This window comes from Bufo bufo, chromosome 1 (assembly GCF_905171765.1).
Source record: "Bufo bufo chromosome 1, aBufBuf1.1, whole genome shotgun sequence".
NCBI lineage: Eukaryota > Metazoa > Chordata > Amphibia > Anura > Bufonidae > Bufo > Bufo bufo.
In genome coordinates this window covers 81972145-81998030 of record NC_053389.1, presented here as the reverse complement: position 1 = coordinate 81998030, position 25886 = coordinate 81972145, and the positions used below count along the sequence as shown (strand labels likewise).

Genomic DNA, 25886 nt, shown 5'->3' with positions numbered 1-25886 from the left:
CATATGTATCAAATCGTTTTTTTTTACATAATAAAAGCACACAGAGCTATGGGGACTGGGTATTGCAGATGTGCTAGCGGCCATCTAGCAACCCATGCCCTCAGCTCTATACACAAAATCCCGGCGACAGGTTCCCTTTAATGCAGTGTGGTAAGATGTATTGTATTATCCTAAGTATAGGTTATCATTATCAATTCCTGAATAACCCCTTTATCATGTTACCCACCACTTTGCAACAAATTATTCGTAGTTTACAAATATTGTATGGCCTAGCAACAATGTCCTCCTAGATGAGCCGCCTCTGTGGTCCACACAGCTTGGAAGAGATGGAGCACATGTGGTCCACATAGCCTGGAGGAGATGGAGCATGCTCTCTCACTCCTCACTTACTATATTTCAAACTTCAAATGACTCTAAATAGCTCTGTCCCTCCATGGGAAGGAAGTCGGACCAGCCCTCTCCAACCAAGAGGGGAGGAATGAGATGGCAAGTTCCAGTCCTGTTGCCAAACACCACCAACCATATTCAATCTGCTGGTGTACAAAGTGTATTGCATGAAAGGTGACTTAACATGACTATTACAAAACATTACTTTAAAAAACAACAGTAGTACCCCCAGGTCTGGGGTAATACTCTAAAATTAGAAGCTTTGTGCACATTTTTGGTCAAAATAGTGACCCATCTACTAGCATCAAGATGGCTTCCGAAGATGGGAAGGAGTACTCACATGAGAGCACTCAGGCACTAAGACGTGGCTCAAGTGACATATATTACACGTGTAGAAGAAAATCTTTTATCCTCCCTTCTCCCAATTTTCCAGTTGGATGGCCTTCTGTAGGATTCTCAGGCGTTCTGTAACTACTCTATGCAACCCCCTGATGAAGCAATAAGAGAAACGCACATCGGGACGCGGGAGATAATGACCCACTTACATGCATGCGACCGCATAATGACTGGTGTGGATGGGTATTTATCCTTCCATGCAGAGTTAAGCACTTGGCACTTGATGTATTGACTGTAGATTAATTTATAAAAAAAGGCCCCTTGAGAAAGCGGAGAGAAACGTACGTCGGGGTGCGCTCACAGCTGACCGGAGGTTGGATCCCTGTCTTGTACTACTGCCCAGGTATTTTCTGTTTCCCCTACCTGTAGTTTGCACATCCGTTGTTGGTTTCCTTTCGGTACCTTGTGTGGATTGCTTGCATACAGGGGATTTGGGAATATCAGATAACCTGCTGGATATTATTGGTACATACATTTCTTTTTGGCACTGCTCAATTGTTTTTGTGCCTTGTTAACTTTGACATTGGGATCTTATACCATGCCAGTCAGCATGTGAGCTACCACTCGCAACACCATCTTCCTTGCTGCTATACCTTTTTAGATTATTGTCCATTATCATGTGTTGCTGTAATTATTTGTATTTAATTATTTAATAAAACTTTAGATATTCTTTGTATATTTTGTGTATGTGTATCCCTATGGGGTTTGCTTTTGGGTTTCTGTAGATTAATTTATGTTGCTGCTAATACTTTGGTTGACGTATGGTCTCTGAATATTGCCTTATATCTCCTGCGAGGGCTAATTATTACCCTGTATGTGCTCTTACCACCATCAGTTTTTAATACTGTTTTAAGTATTATTTTAGGTATTTATTAACTTCTATCCAGTCTAGCCTGTTTGTGTAATTGTTTGGGAGAAAGTCTGGATGTGGATATTTACTCCCGATATGTGTTGGAGCGTACCCTTTTATAGCTAATATGATAGTTTCCGTAAAATATCGAAGCGATGCTCTGAAATGATAAGTACAATAGACAGGTGGGAGGTTGCGCTTATTTTCTTTTTTTGGACATCTCAGGGAAACCCATCACATTTAGCAATTTCTGTTTAACACAGCGAGATGTGTATTATTCCACTAAATATTTCTACCAGAGTATTCACCAAAGACAAACAGGCCACAGCATTGTAAAGGTTAACAGAAAACAGTTTTATTTATATAGGTACAATGCATCCTTTACCGAAGTGCGACATTTCGGCACTATAAACTACCTTTACCAATCAACAGCACACCATGTGGTTAGGAATAGAGTTACAACATTTGATAAATTAGCCCCCTATGGGTACGACCACACAGTGTGTTCATGATCCATTCGGGTCACAGCCAGCTGCGATCAACAATCGTGCGGCTAATTAGGCCATAGCTGCCTTATGTTTAATTAATTAAGACAGCACCGGTCTGAATTCTTAATAGCCGTGCAGCACCTTCAATACCATGCAGCCATTAATAATTCAGACCGCTTATACAGTACGGTCCTAATTAGTTAAATATCAGGCAGCTGCGGTCTAATTGGCCGCCTGGTTCTTGGCGGCAGCTGACCGCGACCAGACTGGATTACAACCGTGCTGTGTGGTTGTACCCTCACAGTCACAATCAGGGGCGTAGCTAAAGGCTCATGGGCCCTGGTGCAGGAGTTCAGCTTGGGCCCCCTTCCCTCAGAACTTTGTAGCCAGGGGCAGGGAAGAACATAGCCTTTGTGCTGCCTGTGGCAAAAATTTAAATGGCGCCCCCCCAATTCTAAATTCTTGCCCTAACCCCTTCCCTCCAGCCAGAAGTGCAGCTTGAACAGCATGCGCCTTCTATAATACTGGTGTCTTCTTATGAGGCACAAGGGTCTTTGGGCCCCTCAGGCTCCTGGGCCCGGTAGCGACTGCTACCTCTGCACCCCCTATAGCTACGCCCCTGGTCACAATAAAATGGGCAAAAAGCTCCTGAAAGTGTCACTTGTGGATTACATGTCCATATAAATGTAGTCGGTGCACCGCTCAGTTCACTTAGGCTACTTTCACACTGGCGTTTCTAGGTCCGCCTGTGAGATCCGTTTCAGGGCTCCCACAAGCGGCCCAAAACGGATTAGTTCAGCCCCAATGCATTCAGAATGGATAAGGATCCGTTCAGAATGCATCAGTTTGCCTCCGTTCAGCCTCCATTCCGCTCTGGAGGCGGACACCAAAACACTGCTTGCAGCGTTTTGGTGTCCGCCTGACGATGCGGAGCCAAACGGATCCGTCCTGACACACAATGTAAATCAATGGGGACGGATCCGTTTTCACTGACACAATATGGTGCAATTGAAAACGGATCCGCCTCCCATTGACTTTCAGTGTTCATGGTAATACAAACGGATCCGTTCTGAACGGATACAAGCGTTTGCATTATAGGTGCGGATCCGTCTGTGCAGATACCAGACGGATCCGCACCTAACGCAGGTGTGAAAGTAGCCTTAAAGGGGTTATGCCATGATAAATATTCTACATTTTTCAAGTAAACACCTGCATCTGAATATTTTTATAATTCCATGTAATTAAACGTAGTATAACCACTGAGCTATTCGATAAAATGTATCTGTATCGCGCCACCTGATGTTTGTTCTTTTCCTTATTTCCTGTCAACCTCACTGTGGTGGTCACACAGTTTAAATCTTCAATTTTCACCAGTCATATCTTATCTTAGAAAATGTAGTAGTTACAGGGAGAGCTGCAATGGAAAGGAAACATGCCCTGAGCTGCTAACCTGAAATAAATCTAGCAAAACAATTGATGCAATGAATGTGGAAATCTCTGGATCCCTATGAGGTACGCATAAATCTGCTAAGTAGACACCACATTTCATCCTGAATTCTTCCATGTACCTTAAAGTTTATGGGCAAGAAGACAGAAAACAATTTTACAATCAAATACCTCCTCTGGTATATCAAACTCTTTAAACATTTGAAACTCTTCAATTTTGCACCCGCTCTCCACCACTGCTTCCCGGACAACGTGCTCATCAATTGCCAAAAGTGGAAGCTTTGCCTCTCCTACCCAGTAATATGAAGCGCCTAAGTAATCACTAAGAATCAGATGTCCTCCTGGTTTCAGCAGAGATACAACATTCTTAACAACAATTTTAAAGTCTGCAAAAGTTTTGCAAGCACTCGAAAGGCAACTGGTAACCATTACACAGTCTGTTAAAGGCAGGGAACTGGGATGAAGTGGGTTGTTCATGGTGACATCAGACTTCATGAGAGAGACCATTCTTCTTATCTTCTCTTCCTTCCCACTAGGGATTGATCTAGGAAGAAAAGTAGGAGTACATTTCAGCAGTGGGAAGATACAATTTGTTGAATCAGCTTAAAGTGGTTGTCTGACCCCCTTCCCGTTCCCCAAAGCAATTTTAATTTAGGTCCTTAACATGATTAGCATAAAGAGAAAAAGGCACTAACCTATTCATCGATGCTTCTTTCCATTATAAAGGACCTCGTCCCCGCTGCTTCCAGTCCCCACGTGGACTGAAAGTGTGACGTCCTGCCAGTCGTCATGTGCAACGCTGCAGATATTCACTGGCCTAAGTGGCTGTTCTGCTTGGTGATACATCACCGCTGAGGCCAGTGAATGGCTGCAATGGTGCACATGGCAATAGATGGGATGTCACATTTTCTGTCTGATAATTGGGTGAGTGCCTGTTTTTCTTTATGCTAAACACTTTCAAGGCCAGAATTAAAATTGCTTAGGGGTTTCGGCCAACACCCTTAGGCCTCATGCACACGATCGTATGTATTTTGTGGTCCGCAAAAATTACGGATGACGTCCGTGTGAAGTCCGTATTTTGCAGAACGGAACAGCTGGCCCCTTATAGAACAGTGCTATCCTTGTCCGTAATGCGAACAATAATAGGACATGTTCTATTTTTTTGCGGAACGGAGATATGGACATACGGAAATGGAATGCACACGGAGTAACTTCAGTTTTTTTTTGCGGACCCATTGAAATAAATGGTTCCGTATGCGGTCTGCAAAAAAAAAAAAACAGAACGGTCAAGGAAAGAAAATACGTTTGTGTGCATGAGGCCTTAAAGGAAATAGGTCACAAAAATGTTATCTGCCAGTTAAAACCATTTAGCAACACACATCTTTTTCCCTAATCTAATCCCTAATTTTATGATTGCACATTTTTTGTTCTGTTTCTGAACAGGATTACGGCGACTGCCTTCAGGGCCGGCATTAGTGATCTGTGACCTGTGAAACCACACAGGACACATCACCCTGCATTTCTGAAGAGGCGCTAGACAGTCCTATCTTCTGAGCACCCTGTCATCGGATCGATTTACCCAGTTTCTGGGCGCCCCCGCGTTCAATTGTATCTGTGTCCACAGGAGGCAGATACAATTAAGCATCCACTTCAGCGCTGGTAGGACCGGTGAACCATTGCTGTTGCTTGATGTTCTGCCGATGCCAGCATGGCCTGAAAAGGCCTGAACTGTATTGCTGATTAATTTGTGTGGTTGGCTTAAAGGGAAGTATAAGGTTGCACAGAGCAGGGGGAAACAGTACTTGCGGGCACAGTATAAAGGGTCACAGAGCAAGGGAGCACATAACTTTGCATAGTACAATGAGGCACAGAACAAGGGGGCACAAAGTATGGGGGCATAATGCATAGGGGCACAGTACATAGAGACACAGCATTGGAGAAAAAAGCATGGAGGTACAGAGCAAGGGGGTACAGTAAGTGGCACAGAGCACAGGGGCACATGTAGTGCCCTGGAGTCGGGGTACTGTGAAGTCTGGACATATCTGGACATTTGCCCCTGTTTCCCCTATGCAAAGTTGTAAACTTCTTACGGTATTTTACTTGAAAGGGTTAACTTGCACTGTTTAATACTGTTTAACTGTATTTTATATGTATGCTGTGATATATTTCCTGTTCATAGATGAGACAATCGAAGTTGACAAAGTGGAATTCGATCCGAATTTCAGGAAAAATTTGATTCGTCCCGAAGTTGAATTTCCTCACGCTTCGTGGTAATGAATCACTTTTTTTCTAAAATGGCTGCTGCACGTGTTAGGACATGGAGTAAAGAACTCTGGGATCACCCACAATGCCATGCATGCAGCCAATCAGCAGCCAGCCAGCCCTGTGATGTCACAGCCCTATAAATAGCCTCAGCCATCTTAGATTCTGCCATTTTCCAGTGAACTTAGTGCAGAGAGAGACTTGACAGGCACTAGGGACAATGGTAGGAAACAATTTATTAACCAAAAAAACTATTGAGCAGTTCAGGGAAAGATTATTCATAGTGTAGGGAAAGGATAGGGAGGCATCATCCACACTATAGGGAGAGAGCAGGGACTAACAGGGGAGTGTAAAGCCTGGGTAATAGGGGCTATTGTATTACACCTTGCTGCGCTAATTGAGGTTACTAAAAGTGATCTATTACTACAGATTTTAGATCAGTAGATTTTACATCAGTAATTCCAGTAATACTTAATACTGTTATTGTGGTGAAACTGCAGTCTAATATAGTTTTGGGGTGTATTTAGCTGATATAAAATTACATCAATTCCTCCTTGATTGTGGGGTGAAAGTGCGGTCTGGCATACTGCATGGGTGAAGAAAGCATGCTCCTCGGGCTTTAAAAAAAGAAAAAAGGATACTACAGGTGATCCACACCATAAAGGCCGAGAACAGATAACCCAAAAAGGGTTAGCTGCAGAGGCCACTGTTCGCTGAAGCAGAACACTTCTCTACACACTTTTAGGGTGGTCAAAATCTTTTACACTTAAATTGATGCGTCAATCAGTAGTTGCAGAGTTGGTGTGAAATAGTGGCACGATACTACACACTTTAGGCTCCATTCAGACGTCCGTATGTGTTTTGCGGATCCACGGACAAAATTCTAAATGTTGTTCACTTCTTCCCACTTTGTGTAGAATGTTGCGGATAGACTCCGGCAATGTGCTTTCCGCATTTTGCGGATCCGCACATTGCCAGAACTATATAGAAAATGCCTTTTCTTGTCCGCAATTGCGGACAAGAATAGGACATGTTCTATATTTTTGCGGAACGGAAGTGCGGACCCGGAAGTGCAGATCCGCAATTCCGGATCCGAGCGGGACAAAGTCTGTCCCCATAGAAATGAATGGGTCCGCAATTCCGTTCCGCAAAATGCGGAACAGAATTGCGGACGTGTGAATGGGGCCTAAGGGTGAGTTCACAGTTCAGTTACTTGGTCAGTTATTTTCATCATTTTTTTGTGAGCCAAAACCAGTAGTGAAGCCTACTCAGAGATAAGGTGTAAGGGCTCATGCACCGGCCCGTGTGCACTCCGCATCACGGATGTGGACACATTCACTTGAATGGGTCCGCAATCACAGAGATGCGGAACGGAAGCACGTTTCGGAACCCCACAGAAGCACTACAGAGTGTTTCCATGGTGTTTCTGGCCGTGCCTCCGCACCGCAACAAAATAGACCGTTCTATTTTTTTTGCGGTGCGGACGGATCACGGACCCATTCAAGTTGAATGGGTCTGGATCCGTCCCGGCAGCCGCACAGATGTTGCCCGTGCATTGGGGACCGCAAATTGCGGTCCCCAATGCACAGAACGGCCACACAATGGCCGTGTGCATGAGCCCTAATGGAAAGATCTGCACCTATTCTGTGTTTTTTGACCCAAACCTGGTTTGATACTACACACATTTAGGGTGGTCAAATTCTTTTACACTTAATTCGATGCGTCAATCAGTAGTTGCGGAGTTGGTGCGAAATTGCGGCCTGACACGATTGCTCTTTTACCCTTGCAGTTGATGTTACGTAGTGTTATGTCCGTGTCACACGTAATGTGGAGGGGATAACACCAGAATACACACAGAAGGGAATAGACCAGAGTCTAGGCCTCAAAGCTAAGGAAGAGGGATGGTGACCTCCTAGCAATCCCTAGACCTCTCCCGACTCCTGCCAGTATGAGTAGACCCAGAAGGTGGAAATACTCATATACCGGAACCTTAGCCCTGGAGACCCTGGAATCCCTAGGAACGGTGGCAGGGAATGAGACTACTGGTTCCTTCCCAGATGAAGGAACCAGTGTCTCCCTGAGGAATAGAAAACAACACAAAAGAAAACAACAAAAGACAAAACTAAATGCACTTATCTTTAAAGAAGAATGGAGGAGCAGGAGATACAAAGGAACAACACTCCAGCTCAACCAACACCAAGCAGGTAATATCAACCGCATGGTAAGTGTGAGTCAGCACTAAATAGAGCCTCATGACCACAAGCTGTTGCTTAAAATAGGGTCCCAAGGGGACTCAGGATGTATAAGGATGTGTCCCAATTTAATGATGATTCTGCTTTTGTGGATCAATGGCAATCCATTCACCTTGACTACTCCTCTAAATTGATGCAACTTTGTCTTGGCACGTAATGAAAAAGAATATGATAATGTGTTGATGGAATTGAACAAAGTTAAAAGTGACTTGAAAATGAGACGCACAGAAAATCAATACAAGGGGTTCATAAAAAAGTTGGAAAAACATCTAATACCTATACAAGCTGCCATCAAAGAGCAGAAAAAAGATATTTTTTTTACGAGATAAAGATGATTTTGACAACAACCATGTTTTTGATTGGAAACCTGTTAGAAGACGCTACAATGGGAGGGGCCGACGCAGGAGGAATAAGCGATCACAAGATTACTGGACATCTGAGTCTAACTCGAGTACATCGGAAGAATTTAACAGCGCTAGAACAAACATGGATGATGTGCGCAGAGAGAATCAAGACACAGTGAGACAGTACCCCCCTTTAGCAGAGGAACTAGGAGGGGGAGAACAAGACGCAGGATCCCACAAGAGCGGATACAAGAGGAAGCAGGTGGCGTGGAGGCGATACTAGATGTGGGTGAGATACTCTATCCCCCATTGGGACATAATGTGGTGAACTTGACTGATATTACTTTGAACAGTGACTGCCTTTTACTACTATCGAAGGGCTTGAATTATGGATTGGTATCTGAATTTGATGTGGTGAATTTTTAAGTAGATGTGTTTAAAGCCATAAGGAAATTGAACCTGTTTAGACACTTCCAGGTAAACAAGTTTAACATGGTAGATCATGCACAAGTAGCACCACCCCTATCTGCAGGACCCTTGGGTTTTCATTTAGGGGATGGGGTGGAGGAACAGGATAGACAGGTTGTTCTCACATATTTACACAGCAGTGAGGATTTTAAGACACCGGAAAGTATAGAGGAATCTGAGCCCTTCACACAAGGGATCAAATCCACATTCAATCCCCCCTTGTCAGCTGGAGGCAGTTTTGACTTTTTTCAAAAGCCACTTCTTAAAGAAACCAAAGCTCTGATATATCCACAAATAAAATAAAATCTCAGTGATGGTGAGAAAAGAGCATTAGAATGGCTTGCAAATTGCAAGGAAATAATTGTCAAACCAGCCGACAAGGGGGGGCAACGTGGTTGTTATGTATAAAACCCAATATATGACAGAAGCCGATAGGCAACTTAGGGATGTTAATATCTATACTCCCCTTGGCGCAGACCCCACCATTAAATATCAACATCAAATTAGAACACTGTTGTGGAAATATGTAGACAGGGGTTTTTAACCAAACGTGTTGAGGAGAGACTCTACCCCCAGTTCCCCACCAAACCCGTATGGTATATAGTACCCAAGATCCACAAGTCGGTGATGCATCCACCCGGACGCCCCATAGTGTCGGGGAACGGCTCTTTAACCGAACCCCTTTCCCAATATTTGGATTGGATGTTGCGCCCGGTGTTAAAAGGAGTTCCCTCTTATTTGGAGGACACCACCGAATTTTTGGAGGCCTTGGGGGACATTACATGGCAGGACGGCTTTTATTTAGCTGCAGTGGATGTGGAGAGTCTGTATTCTAGAATTCCACGGGAGCTGGGGATGGAGTCTATCCGCAACATTCTACACAAAGTGGGAAGAAGTGAACAACATATAGAATGTGTGACAGAATCCCTGTCATTTATTCTGACTCATAATGCGTTTACCTTTAATCAGGAATGGTTTAAACAATTATCAGGAACAGCTATGGGGACACCTGTCTCATGTACTTTCGCGAATTTATTTTTAGCGATGTTTGAAGAAAGATATATTTACACTGTTCAGAATCCATTTGTACGGTACATCAGAGTCTTTTTAAGGTACATAGACGATATATTTATTGTCTGGACGGGGGAGAAGGAAATGTTCAATGCATTCGTGGATTATTTAAATAACATCAATGACATGAATATGCGGTTCACAAGCCCTTTAAGTGAAGATGAGCTGGACTTTCTTGATGTGAAAGTTAGAGTGAGAGATGGGCAACTATGTCCCACCATCCATAGGAAATCAACATCCACGAATGCATTGTTGCATTACATGAGTTACCATCCGCCACACATTAAAACTGCTATCCCATATGGTCAATTTATGCGCCTGGCTAGAATTATTAAAGATGACACAGAATTTAGAGAGCAGTGTGTTGACTTGAAAAAGCGTTTTCTCCAAAGAGGTTACCCTGAGCACATTGTGGATAAGGCATATATTAAAATTATACAAAAAAGACAGGTATTAGGGAAAAACATATGCATAAAAAAGAAAAAGAGGAGACAATACAACAAGGGTGAAGCGGGTAGAGCCGTGTTCACATTCGACTATTCCCCAATGGCTCCCACAATCAAAAAAGTCATTTTAAATAATTGGCAGATGTTACAAAGGGATGCGACTTTGTCAGCCAAAGTGGAGAGTCATCCTATTATTAGTTTTCGCAGGAGTAGGACTATAGGGGATGCTATCATTAGGAGCAACCTTCCCCGTCCAGTGGACAACTGGCTGGGCAGGAGTGCCCCTAAAGGGAATTACGCATGTGGACACTGTTCTATGTGCGATCATGTGTATAAACAGAGATATTTGCAGATAGGAAGTGTGGGGCATGTTGTCAAACAATTCATACACTGCCAAACACAATACGTGGTATATGTGATTTTTTTGCCCATGTGGGAGATACTATATCGGAAAAACGCATAGATGCCTATACATACGCTTTAGGGAACATAAAAAATCTATAATCAATAAAAATGGGGCAACTAGGTTAATCGAGCACATACATGCTGAGACTTTAAGGTGTGCAGGGATAGAGAAAGTCCAGACCCCAATAAGAGGGGGCGACAGGAAACGCATCCTCCTCCAGTGAGAAGCCGCATGGATAATTAGAACACAAGCTATGGGACCTTAGGGTTAAATGATAAAAATGATTTGGCTGTCTTCATTTGAATGGTTTTAAAAGTTTGTATATGTTTTTATATATTCATGCACACGCATAGCAGTGACGTATATGGGAAGGAGGTATTTAATCCCCCTCCCCTTCACGTCACAGGAGGCTTGACAAAGCTCGGATCAGCGCGAAACAGCTGTTGCCGATTCACACACCTGTGCATTGTTTTATGTCCACCACCTTTTTGTTACTATGAAACTATGAAATAAACTGCAATTCAAGATTGATGGTGAATGCCCCGGTACTTTTTTTCTACTTTTATATACTATCATATGGACTATATAACCAGCAGAGCACCACCTTGATACCACAGTCAGTGCGATACGGCGATTTATGTGATTATTCAGACACATGTAGCAGTGCCGGCTGCGATCTTTCTTATTTTTCTCATGACCACAAGCTGCACCTGACGAGAGGTGTGGTCATTACTAAACAACAACACTACAAGGTGAGAACAAGAGAGACTGTCAGATAACCTCAATTGCCGCCAGTCTCTCAGATCTTCTCACCTCTGTCATGGGAGGGACCGTGACAGTCCGACAGACAGGTGAGGAGGTGAGATCCGCTGTTTCCTCTGGTAGGTGAACAAGTAGCAACGATGAGAGTCGCATGAGAGCTGGTGTTGCGAGCGGTCAGGCACGTGGCCATGAGACCGGTGAGGGTGACATCAGTGATGTGCAGACAGTAGTGGATGATAATGATGTAGGCGATCACACGTGGTAGCCGGGTGAAGAGGGGGCTTCATCATCATCATCAGGAGAAGAGGGTGGCAGCTTGTGCGTGAGGCAGCGGAAGAGTCAGCAGGGTGGCAGCAGTGTGAGATCTGTAGCCAAAAGTGCCCGGGTAGACCACTTACTACACAGTAGCCTACCTGTCTGGAAATAAGTAGCAGTGCATGGGTTCACGGAGGCAGCGGTAGCAGGCACTCAGCACGGAGTGGTGGGGGGAAAATGCCATACTCGGCAGTAGGAATTTTTCATCAAGCCATCGGAGGATGTCAGCATGGCCCACTCTGTGACTGGGCCACTGTGTTGACTCCTCATGCTGTTGACACCCTCACCACTCTGTGACTGGGCCACTGTGATGACTCCTCATGCTGTTGTCACCTCCCCACTCTCTAACTGGGCCACTGTGTTGACTCCTCATGCTGTTGCCACCTCACGACTTTGTGACTGGGCCACTGTGTTGACTCCTCATGCTGTTGCCACCCTCACCACTCTTTGATTGGGCCACTGTGTTGACTCCTCATACTGTGGCTACCCTCACCACTCTGCACTACTGGGGGCACTACTTGTTTCAGCGTGTAACAGAACAGGTTCTGTAGAAATCTATGTTGAATCAGGTGACGATGGTGTAAAAGGAGTGCGCTTCTTCATTCTATAGTAGAATCTTGGGCCACTGCACGGTTCTTTATACTAACATTGAGTTCACACTTGAGTTATTTGGTCAGTTTTGGCCCCGGAACTGACCAAATAAGTGAAGTGTGAAGTGATTCTAAGAGCGACGCCTGTCATCTGCGTGTCATACTGACTCACAGTACTTTTTCACTAGCACAGCGGACTCCCTATGCATGTTACTGCAAGGCACAGTGTTCTACACCACTATACAGGCTCTCTGCAGCCAGGAAATAGCTGTTTTTTTTTAATGCGAATCGGCACAAATAAATTTGGATCAAATCAAATCTTTTTAGCTAGAAACTGTATATAAGGAGAGCAGTCAGAGCCCCTAGTGTTTTGCAGTTAGGGACTAGTGCATGGAGGGGGAGACTCATGCCAGTCTGCAAGAGTGACCAGAAAAAGATGCTGAGATGGGCACACTGAGCCACAGACCATGGGTCACCAACCCTGTGACCAAAGAGCCACTTGGACTACTGGGTTACAGACAGTGGGCCTTCAGCCTTTGGCCAGTATACCAGATTTCTGAGAAGGAGAGAGGAACAGGTAGCTCAGACCTTTCCTCAGCATCAAACCCTTCTTCTGCCAGGGAGGAGACTGGAGAAGCCAGCCCTATGCCTCGTCTGTATTGTTTTGCCCCTGAATTCATCCAGTAAAGAAGCACACTGGTTACTGCAGACCCTGACTCTCTGGACTTATTTCCCATTGGGGTGCACCACACCTTACTATCCTTTCCGGAGAGCAGCAACACGTGATGACACCTCAACAGTCTCCGGGGGACCCAGCATAGCGTTGGGGCCACCCCAAACCCGGCCACTGCACACAGAGCATGTGTCACTAGATAGAGCATGTGTCACTATAGAAGCAGCACAAAGCATGTTTGACTATATAAGGTGGCACAGTGCATGGAGACAGAGCAGGGGGGCACAATGCTTGGTAGCAAAGTAAATGGAGGCACAGAGCATGTCAGCATAGATCATGGTGCACAGTACTTCACCCCTCCAGCCTCTCTGAGATGAGCATCAGAGCATTTTCAGCTTTTTCAGCAGATCCGGTGATGTACCGAGTCTCTGCTTGGCAGAGGCTTCCACCTAGCAGTGTTCCCGGTGACGTCACCGGCACTAATGGTTGGGCTTTAGCGCTGCCCTAGTCTGTAAAACATAAAATGCTCCGATCCTCATCTCAGAGGGGCCTGGGTGAAAAAGGGGATATGTCCGGGTTCAGCTCTGAACCGGGACTACTCCTTTAAGACTGGCATGTAAAATGCTGGTCTTAAAGAGGACCGTCACCGCTCCTGACTGACATGCATGTTTTAATAGCTACATGCATTCCCCATGTAAAACCGATTCTGGAGCATCTATTCTTATGACTTTGTGTTGTGCAGGGGCGTTGCGCTAGTTTCACACTATTCTTATAAAAAAAACAGATGTGTAAAGATACTTAAATGTGTAAAGATACTTACTTCATTCATAACTTCTAGTAGAAATAATAAAGGAATGGTAGAACATAGAGTCATAAGAATAGATGCTCCAGAAGTGTTAGTATGTGGGGAATGCATGTAGCTATTAAAATAGGCATGTCAGGAATGGTGGAAGGTCCTCTTTAGTAATTGTCCCTCTAGGTTTTTTTTGATGACACATTCAAAAAAAGAATGACCAAAAATGTCAAAACGTATTAAAGACAACTGGTTAAAAGGTTGGAAATATCTGCCCTTAGTGTCAATCAAACTTAGGCAAGGTACAGAGGAATGCAGTAAAGTCACATAACTGCATCCCCCAATGGTCTGAGCCTGACCAACAGGGTTAACACCTTCTTGACACCACCTACTAGTGCATTACTACTAAGAGTATGAAGTAGTGTAGGTAAATTCAGTGGGGTAGATTTATCAAAAGTGATGTAAAGGAAAACTGGCTTAGTTGCCCATAACAACCAATCAGATTCCACCTATCATTTTTCAGAGCTCCTCTGGTTGCTATGGACAACTAAGCCAGTTCTACTTTACACCAGTTTGATAACTCTTCCCCACTGTGTTAAGGGTTAGGAGTCCTACAGCTCAACTCACTCCTGCTTCAACACAACTGTGAAGCATACAAATGCCTGGCTTGTATCGGTGTGAATTCAGGCTTAATGGTTTTTTCTCATCTCAATATTTGTGGCATATTGCTAGGATATGCCACAAATTTCAGATAGGTGTGGGTCTCAGAGGTGGTACCTGCTCCTATCTCCAGAACCCCCAAAGTAAATAAGAGCACACTGCACACGCCAGGGGTGGACTGGCAACCTAAAGTGGCCCTGGAAAAAAAAACTAAAAGTGGCCCTGATATTGTAGGTGGGTCCAAAGTGGCAGAAGGTAGGGCAAGACAAGTAGATGGGGCTAATAGAAGTTTGCAAGGTCAGCAATACCACAGTGCCACACAGAATACCATGCCACAGAACTAAATACCACAATGCAGCACAAAATACCTCCCTAGAAACTTGTCCCTCTGTGGTGACCATCAATAGCTGCCACGTTCTGTCCACCTCCCCTAATTGTCTCTAATTAAGATATGGAGCATGGGGCTTAGGAGGTGAGATACAGCCACAGCACCAAACCAGCCTTACCTTTAGCAGGCTGCTTGGGCTTCCTCTAACAATGACCCCCTATGGTGCCCCCAGTAGTATGTACCCACCCAGTGGCAGTGAGGAGGGCTTTGGTGGCCCTATGGGCATCGGACCACCAGGAAAATTCCCTATAAGGTCTATGGCCAGTCCACCTCTGGCGAATGCCCTTACAAAAAAGTGTCCTTGGCTATTTTCAGAAGTTCATAGCAGTAAATGAAGCACAAGCTGCGTAAGCATGGTCACCTCTCTCTTAACTGCTATGGTACTGCTGGAAATAGCCGAGCCAGTTATTGTCTATTTTTGGAAATCCCGTAGCGTTGAATGGAGGGTGGCCACGCATACACTGCTGCTTTCCCTTCAGTTTAGGGGCCCTTTTGTGGAGATAGGTGCCGACCCTACCTGTGAGACTCGCTCCCATCTGATATTTGTGGCGTATCCTAGCAATGTGCTACCAATCATGAGTAAAGTGCTGAGGAATGCAGCAAAGCCACATAGAGCTGCAGCCCTCGACAGTATAAACCTAACCAACAGGTTTCACACTTTCATAGCACAACCTCCCAGTATATAGCTATTAACAGCGTTAGGAGCAGGACTGAGTGGTGCACAGGGACGGCTTAAATATATCATAGGCCCAGGGCTGATTACCTGTCTTGGGCCCCCTTCCTCCATTTGCCCCGACCATCCCTCTTTCTTATATTTTTTTTTTCCTGGTAAATATTAAATACAACTATACCACATATATAGTATAACATTCCCAGACTTTCATAGTGTATAGTGTACAACACCCCACAGTATATAGTACCTCGATCGCAGACATTAGCCTCAGGCCTCTGCTGTTTGAAACAGTAGAAACCCATCTGCTATAGGGCCTTCGGCGCGCCATATTTAAATATAGGACCCGCGCTGTACATTTACGGTGCTGGTAGTTAGGGATGAGCAAAGCGATCTTCGGATCATAGATCATCTATGATCCGAAGGTTGCTTCGCTCATCCCTACTGGTAGTGTAGGGGTTAAATAAAAGGTTAGGGTGGGTTCACATCACGTGTTTGCCAACCGTTTAACGCAGGGGTGCACAACCTTTTTTGGTCTGGGGGCCGCATTGTCACATCGCACTATTTCAAGGGGCCGCAAAAAAAACTTAATCAGCGCTTGTGTGCATCAGCCTATTACACAGCATAATGCAAAGTGACTGTGGAAGAATGATCACTATCACAGTCATTCCTCCTTCATTTAGTTATATTGATTATTGGTAGCCCATTCCTGATTACACAGGGAGATGTGCTGCAGATAATCATCGTTCATCCTGATAAAATATGCAAATCGGCCTACAAACTAGCAATTCCTTGTCGAGTGATCAGCTGCACGATTATACTGGACAGATATCAGCGCTCCCATGAACACTTGTCCCCAGTAATTGTCCCAAATATCGTGCTGCAGCATAGCCCCTGAAACCAAAGAGTTGTTCTTACCTGCTCCCCCGAACTGCCCCGCTGCCTCCATCTTCTGGTCCCCGCGCTGTTTACACCTGGCAGTGCATGGACATGGTCATACACTACTCCAGCTAATGACTGGCTTCAGCAGTAATGTGGCCGCAAGCAGCATGTCACCACTGAAGCCAGTCATTGACTGGAGTGGTGTATGTGACCATGGCCATGCACTGCCAGGTGTAAACAGCGTGGGAACCAGAAAATGGAGGCAACGGGGGCAGGGCAGAGGACTGGAGCGCCATGGAGCAGGTAATTATGAATCTTCTATTTCAGGGGCCATGCTGCAGGAACTTGTTAAAAAAAAAAAAAATCGCAAAGTGGCAAAATTTTCTTCCCACCCTGCCTCCTATTCATAAATCAGTGCTTTCCTCCACTGCAGAGGACGGAGCTTATTGGCTATTACCTCCTCTTGCCCCCAGTTATAGGTGCCCTGCAATAACCAGTAAGAACTTTCCTTCACTGCAGAGGACTGAGCTGATTGGTTATTACCGCCTCCTGCCCCCAGTTATAGGGGCCCTGCAATAACCAGTAAGCACTTACCTTCACTGCAGAGGACAGCGTTCACTGGTTATTACCGCCTCTTTCCCCCAGTTATAGGGGCCCTGCAATAACCAGTAAGCACTTTCCTTCAGGGGCAGACTGGGAACTTAAAGTAGCTCTGGAAAAAATACTAAAAGTGGCCCTGTTTTGTAGTTGCATCCAAACTGATGGTAGGCAGGGCCATATTGTGATACATTATACCACCCCAACAGAGCCAAAAACCACAGTCCATCACAAAATACTGCCAGCAGAACAAAACACATCCCCAAAAAACTTCCACTGGCTGTCCCCCTGGGAAATTTTCCTGTGAGGTCTATGGCCAATCTGCCCCTGCTCATTGGTTATTACCTCCTCCTGCCCCCAGTTATAGGTGCCCTGCAATAACTTGTAAGCACTTTCCTTCACTGCAGAGGACGGGGCTCACTGGGTATTACTGCCTCCTGCCCCCAGTTATAGGGGCCCTGCAATAACCAGTAAGCACTTTCCTTCACTGAAGAGGACAGCGTTCACTGGTTATTACCGCCTCCTGCCCCCAGTTATAGGTGCCCTGCAATAACCAGTAAGCACTTTCCTTCACTGCAGAGGACGGCATTCACTAGTTATTACCGCCTCCTGCCCCCCGTTATAGGGGCCCTGCAATAACCAGTAAGCACTTTCCTTCACTGCAGAGGACAGCGCTCACTGGTTATTACCGCCTCCTGCCCCCAGTTATAGGGGCCCTGCAATAACCAGTACGCACTTTCCTTCACTGCAGAGGACGGCATTCACTAGTTATTACCGCCTCCTGCCCCCCATTATAGGGGCCCTGCAATAACCAGTAAGCACTTTCCTTCACTGCAGAGGATGGGGCTTACTGGTTATTACCGCCTCCTGCCCCCAGTTATAGGGGCCCTGCAATAACCAGTACGCACTTTCCTTCACTGCAGAGGACGGCATTCACTAGTTATTACCGCCTCCTGCCCCCAGTTATAGGGGCCCTGCAATAACCAGTAAGCACTTTCCTTCACTGTAGAGGACGGGGCTCACTGGTTATTACCGCCTCCTGCCCCCAGTTATAGGGGCCCTGCAATAACCAGTAAGCACTTTCCTTCACTGAAGAGGACAGCGTTTACTGGTTATTACCGCCTCTTGCCCCTAGTTATAGGTCCCCTGCAATAACCAGTAAGCGCTTTCCTTTACTATTGGGGAAAACACTCATTGGTTAACGCTTTAATGTCTAGGCCTGAAAAGGCTCAATGACCAGGCACTTTTTTATGATTTAGCTCCTGTGGTGGTTCAAACGGTTGTACCTATCTTATTTGTTGTCAAAGAATCAAGCGTAAACCAGCTCTCACCTGCTAAACAACACCCTCTGGGCACAGACACCGCACCTGGATGCGGAAATATATAGGATCCAATGAAAGAAGAAGTCCAGCTCAGCTCGGGTGCAAAAGGTGACTCTTTTATTCCAGCGGTTTTAAAATTTCCATAAGACAAGGTGTGTACAGTGACGCGTTTCAGGCCTCTACAACATATGGGTCCTTCATGACAAACATGAAGAAGGACCCATATGTTGTAGAGGTCTGAAACGCGTCACTGTACACACCTTGTCTTATGGAAATTTTAAAACCGCTGGAATAAAAGAGTCACCTTTTGCACCCGAGCTGAGCTGGACTTCTTCTTTCATTGTATCTTATTTGTTGGGCTACAAAAATAATTTTTGCAATAATTTTTTACGTGACACATAGGGCTTTATAATTCAATTTTCAGTAGTTTTATTTGGGGGAAACTAAAATAGGGGCAAACTACAGCTCCTTATTCTTCAAATATGCAAACTGACACCAAAATAAATTATTATAACTAGTTCCCTATGTTGTGTAGGCCATTTTTTTTAAATATAATATGTATAGTTTCACGTGAATGGGGTGGTAATAGTAAACGGTTTTGGTTGGTGTGTGTGTTTTTTCTTTTATGTACCGTACTTTATTTATTTTTTATCTTTTTTAACTTAATTTTTAATATATTTCTGCTACATAATATCTCCCACCAAGAGGTCATAAAAATACCTTTGGGAGACAACACTTTTTGATTTTACACTTTTTCCTTTTTACTTTTATTTGTATTTTATTAATATTTTATTGTATTTTTTATAATTGGTTTATTACTTATTGTTTTTAAATATATTTTTGCAACATAATATGTCCCACAAGAGGTCATAAAAATGGATGGACAATGAACACTATTATTTTGCACGTTTTCCTTTTTCTTTTATTTGTATCTTTTTCTATGATTTGTTTTTTAGATTTTTTTTTTTTTTTTAAATATGTTTTTTCCCCATGGGGTCATAAAAAGACTGTTGGCAGACAGTGAACACTCTTTTATTTAGCACTTTTTCCTTTTGTATTTTTTTTGTATTTTTATTTATACATTTTTCAACAAATTTTTTTGATATATTTTTTCCCGCATAATTTGTCCCCAAGAGGTCACTGAAAGACCTTTGGGAGACAATGAGAGACTTTTTTTTGTACTATTTCCACTGTAACTGCAGCATCCAAAGGAGCCCCAGTTACAGGGAAACCAGCCTGCTGGGAGTGCTTTGTACAGGGCAGAGCTGATCAGGGTCTACTGACCGTGCAGCTCTGCACCCCTCTGCCCCCGGGACACCCAGCGATCACGTAATCGCCGGGTCCACACTGCATAACGCTCATAGGAGAGAAGGCAGAAGAGCTGATAAAGCGCTTCTGTCTTCTCCTCGGCTTCCCCGCTCTCACTAACAGCTGGGGACCCTATCGCTCCTGCTACAGTGCAGGAGCAAAACCTGTGATCCATCCGCTGTGCGGCGCTCCGGGCAGAAACCCAGCTGAACGCAGGATCAGCTGTGTTTCTGCCCAGCAGGAGGGGGGCCGCATGCGGGCCAAGGGTTGTGCACCCCTGGTTTAACGTATACGTTAGGGAAAGAAAGGGTTACAAAAGCCTAGCACACCACACTTCTATCCAGCAGAGTCTGGTTTAAAAAAACAACTTATATGTTAACATATAATTTTTTTTTTTTACAATGTACTCTTTTACGTTATATTTATTTTTAGATACTGTTAGGTATACAGCAGAGGAGAGCTATTAGGGTTAATCACTGGTCAGTTTGACCCCTGTGATAGATCTTCTGCAGGTCCTGCAGTAGATCTCTGTCCCACAGCTGAACTCCCTTTGTTATTAACAGGGAGCAGAGCTGAGGATTTTCCACCATATCCCATCCATGAGGAAGGTTAGCTGGAGTGACACTGTATCCAGCAGCACATACCTCAGGTCCCATATCAAAGAATATATATGCACTAGAGTAGCAGAGCCTATGCATCTATCTGACCTGACCCTAACAGCTGTAAATTCTGATTCCCTGCTGTGGCAAACAGCCAGATCTCCTGTCATCAACTCTAACCTCACCCTGAGCTCCATCACTTAGTCACAGAGCTTCTGCTGCATCCTTCTGACCTCTCACCGGGCCTGGGAACAGAGCAAACGATTGTGTCTGGCAGTGCCCAGGACCAAACAAGAAAAGGGAAGTGCAGGAGGAGAGTAAGCACGTGGGTAAATACCCACAATTAATTATTATATAGTAATTACAGGGCAGACCATTAGTTTACAGTCGGCAGCATGGTAACCCTAGATAGTGCTTCCTTCCATTGAGGACATCAGAGAGGGGCGCTCAGCTGCTACCTGATTGGAGGAGGTGTTGCAGTTGAGGTCCTCCTCACTCTATCTCCCTCCTTCCACTGGGTGCCAGCCTACTGCTGTTAGCACAGCACTATTGAAAAATGAAAATGCAATGACGCTTGAGCGTTTCCGTTTTGGGATGCGATGGGCCCCTCTTTGACATTGGGCCCGGGGCTGCCGACCCAAACGACCCTATTATGATCTGCCATTGGTGGTGCACTACCTAACACATTTATAGAGTATTCGATAACCCTAAACTAACTGCTAAGCTTATCTTGTGTTATGCATTTCTGCAACCATGCACAGCGGGTCACGTCACTGATCACTGAGTGTAACGGTATAAGAAGGACAGTTAATTCTTATTAAGTTTGTAGCCCTGGCACAGAAAAGAATGGTACTTAGTTGGCCCAAAGACATAGCAGTCAGATCAGATTCCAGCATCTTGTAACAAAAATTGCATCCCAGAATACTTTGGCACATACCAACATATTGTGCATAATGCATGGTCATTATATCACCCACCTAATTTGAAGGATTGATGACAATAGATGTTCTAATTTCACCCCTCATGAGGTTTTGCTGAGTCGGTAGTCTGTTCTCCAAAGTCAGCTTTTTGGCCACTTCCTTCAGAAATGTGTCAAGGGGGATACTATAATCCATGGGTGGAGATTGTTAGAGGGTAACTTAGGGTCAGTAAATGGATCCTCCCCCCAAACCTCTGGCCCCTCTTCCAACAGGTATGTGAGTACCATGACACCTGGGAGGTCCTGAAAACTTAAGTGGGAAAACTTTTTCCACTGAACAAAAAGATTGAGACCTTTCACCTAAATGAACAAGTCAAATTTGAATGTGCGAACAAAAGAGGGGTCCCTTTTCTGTAAGCTCATTTCTGCTAGTTGCAATATCAATTGTGAAATGTTAATGCAGCGGCCGGGTTTGGGGTGGCCCCAACGCTACGCTGGGTCCCCCGGACACTGTCGAGGTGTCACCACATGTTGCTACTCTTCGGAAAGGATGGAAAGGCGTGGTGCACCTCGATGGGAAATAAGTCCAGAGAGTCAGGGTCTGCAGTAAACCAGAGTGCTTCTTTATTGGAGGAATTCAGGTACAAAAAGATACAGGCGAGGCATAGGGCTGGCTTCTTGCTGAGGAAAGGCCTGAGCTACCTGTTCCTCTCTCTCAGAAGGCTGGTACCCTGGTCCAGGGCTGGTGATCCAGGGTCTGTGGCAGCATATCCCTGTCTCAGTGTCTTCTTCTGGTCACTCAGTAGTCTGGCAGAGTCTCCTCCCTGGCAGAAGAAGGGTTTGATGCTAAGGAAAGGCCTGAGCTAACTCTCTCTCTCTCTCAGAAGGCTGAAATCCTGGTCAAGGGCCCACTGTCTGTAGCTCAGTAGTCCGGGTGGCTCCTTGGTCACAGGGCTAGTGACCCATGGTCTGTGGCTCAGCGTCCCCATCTCAGCGTCTTCTTCTGGTCACTCATGCAGGCTGGCATGAGTCTCCCCTCCAAGCACTGGTCCCCAACTGCAGCACAGTAGGGGCTCTGACTGCTCTCTTTATAAACAATTTCTAGCTAGACTGGTGACTTTTAGTGGGAGGGGTGGAGTGGAGAAACTCAGCACAGATACTTTGTAACACTTTCCGTCTGGTATAGACTTACATTAGAGCTTCAATTATACTTAAAGGCAATGACAGAGCAGTTTTTTTCCCAGACAAAAACAAGTTTCCAGACATAACCACAGAGCTAAACCAGACATTTTAAAAGGTCAGTCTGTCTGCTTTTGGTGGTAAACAAGTCTGGGTTTTTACCTCCAAAACATGGTCTTCTTTAACCCTAAAAGGACCCTGCCATTTTTCACCTTAAGGGCCATTTTTAGCAAATCTGACATGTGTCACTTTATGTGGTAATAACTTTAAAACTCTTTTACTTATCCAGGCAATTCTGAGATTGTTTTCTTGTCACATATTGTACTTCATGGCAGTGGTAAAATTTAGTCAAAATATTTCATTTTTATTTATAAAAAAAATACCAAATTTACCAAAAATGTGGAAAAATTAGCAAATTCCAAATTTCAATTTCTCTACTTTTATAATAGTAATACCTCCAAAAGGAGTTATTTTACATTCCCCATATGTCTACTTTATGTTTGGATCATTTTGAAAATGACATTTTATTTTTTTGGGACGTTAGAAGGCTTAGAAGTTTAGAAGCAAATCTTAAAATTTTTAAGAAAATTTCCAAAACCCGATTTTTTTCAGGAGCTGTTCAGTGCACAAAGTCACTTTCTGGGGCTTACATATTAGAAACCGCCCATAAATCAACTCATTTTAGAAACTAAACCCCTCAAGGTATTCAAAACTGATTTAAAAGGAAAATGTAGATGAAATTCAGAATTTCACTTTTTTGGTATATTTTCCATTTTAAACAATTTTTTTCCAGTAACAAAGCAAGGGTTAACAGCCAAACAAAACTCAATATTTATTGCCCTGATTCTGTAGTTTACAGAAACACCCCATATATGGTCATAAACTGCTGTACAGACACGGCAGGGCGCAGAAGGAAGGCAAATTTCACTGGGATAATTTTAAGTTGCCATGTCACATTTGAAGACTCCCTTGCACCAATAGTGTAGAAACTCCACAAAAGTTACCCCATTTTGGAAACTACGGGATAAGGTGGCAGTTTTGTTGGTACTATTTTAGTGTACATTCGATTTTTGGTTGCTCTATATTACACTTTTTGTGAGGCAAAGTGTAACGGAACGCCTAGCACCCCGACCGGGTACCTCCGTCGATAGATGCTCCTAGTGCTTCCAGAGGACTCCAAGCACTCCACTCGACACCGTCAGCACTGCAGACCCCACGAACCGCCGAAGCTTGGTGGAGGTCTCGCCGTCTCCTACCCACCCTGGACCTACGACAAGGCTCCAGGCTCCAGTGGGTGAACCTCTCCTAAATCCAGAGACAGGAACCAGGAGCTTATACTCAGGGGAGTATTATGATATAGCAATCCCCAAGAGTGTAGTTATCCCATGAGCCAAACATGAGCCAAGACTTCATGAAGGTATAAAACAGGAACTGACTGTACTTCATGTACAGCCTCTTTTATTCACAAACCAAAAACATAGTACTGCCCACAGGGTTTTGAAATACAACCAATCAATATATTACAACACATACAATGTAAGTACAGCAACCAATCGTTCACGCCCCTAGGGGACCAGAAGGGAGACTGCGACACAGGACAGATATGTAGCAATTCAGGATACAGACACAACACATCCCCACAATGCATCATGGTTTCCTCCTCTCTGTCCTGGAGACAACCGGGGAGTAATCCAATTATCTCTCAGGACAAAGGGAAATCGCCAATACACATGTGGAACAACAGGACAGGAATCCCCACCCAAACACACAAAATCCTCCCTTCTGTCTGTGATATAATTATGGATTAACATAACTATCACAGACAGTAAAAATACAGTTTTTAAACATACTCTATAACTTTAAAACCATACATTCCATCTCCATAAAAATTACATATTTAAACTCAGCATACATCAAATATAACCACTTCCAAAAATCACACAAATCCCTCCAGCGGATCAAAAGTTAAGTGGAAGTCCTTTATGACTGACCGCAAGCACAATTTCCTGCCCAAAACAGTTCCATAGATTTGGGCTGTGCGGTCGGTCAATTTCATGCAGAAAAACTACTAATTCCCATCTTCGAACGGGACTTAGTCTCTGGAGCTGAAAGTTCCGTATGGAAGAAGGTAAGGGTCAGCGGTGTTCGTGTATTTGCGCATCCGATTTTAGTTCCACAGAATCTTTAGTATACACCGCTGACCGCGTTCGGTCCTATTAACAGTCCAGACATGCGGCATAGTTCTGTTACACTGTTCTTGAAGGGTAATATGTCCTGGGGCCATAGTCGTAGGGCAAGAGGCTGGTAAACAGGCCTCTCCAAAACCCAGTGGCGAGGTTGGTTTCGCCACACAAAGTAACAAAAAATAGCTGTTTTGGCACCATTTTTATTTTTTGTTATTTACAATGTTCATCTGACAGGTTATATCATGTGGTATTTTTATAGAGCAGGTTGTTACGAATGCAACATTACCAAATATGACAAATTTTTGTGGTTGTTTGTTTCAGTTTTACATAATAAAGCACTTTTGAAAAAAAATAAAATTTGTGTCTACATATTCTGAAAGCCATATTTTTTTTTTTTTTTCTGGGGCGACTGTCTTATGTAGGGGCTCATTTTTAGGTTAGGTCATGTGATATTTTTATAGAGCAGGTCCTTATGGACATGGCAATACCTAATATGTATACTTTTTTTTATTTATTTGAGTTTTAGTGTCTTCATAGTCTGAGAGCCATTGATTTTTTTCTTTTTTGGGCGATTGTCTTAGGTAGTGTATCATTTTTGCAGTATGAGATGACAGTTTCATTGGCATTATTTTGGCATCCATATGACTTTTTGATCGCTTGCTATTATACTTTTTGTGATGTAAGATGACAAAAAAAATTGCTTTTTTGACACAGTTTTTATTTTATATTTTTTACAGTGTTCACTTAAGGGGTGAAGTCATGTGGTATTTTTATAGAGCAGGTTGTTACGGACACGGCGATACCTAATATGTCTACTTTTTTTTATATTTTTTTACATTTAACACTATAAAAACATTTTTGAAACAAAAATAAATCATGTTTTAGTGTCTCCATAGTCTGAGAGCCATAGTTTTTTGTTATTTTTTTGGCAATTGTCTTATATAGGGGCTAATTTTTTTTAGGGATGAGGTGATGGTTAGATTGGTACTATTTTGCGGGGCATACGCCTTTTTGATCGCACAGTTTTTATTTTTTTATGGTGTTCACCTGAGGGGTTAGGTCATGTGATATTTTTATAGAGCCGTTCGATATGGACGCGGCGATACCTAATATGTCTACTTTTCTTTTTTTCCCTATTTAAAAAATATATATTTACTTTCTTTTTGGAAAAAGGCCCTTTTCTTTTTACTTTAAACTTTTTTTAACTTCTATTTTTTTTTTTATCAA

General features: G+C 43.9%; 1 protein-coding gene across 1 annotated transcript in view; it reads right to left on the bottom strand.

Moving 5' to 3' along the window:
* Nucleotides 1-3286: 3286 nt before the first annotated feature.
* Nucleotides 3287-25886, bottom strand: part of LOC120996865 (nicotinamide N-methyltransferase-like) — a 114960-nt gene continuing 92360 nt past the window's right edge. The window contains exon 5 of the mRNA XM_040426794.1: nt 3287-4111. Within this exon, the coding sequence (XP_040282728.1) occupies nt 3691-4111 (421 nt within the window). The 3' untranslated portion in view covers nt 3287-3690. The remainder of the gene's footprint in view (nt 4112-25886) is intronic.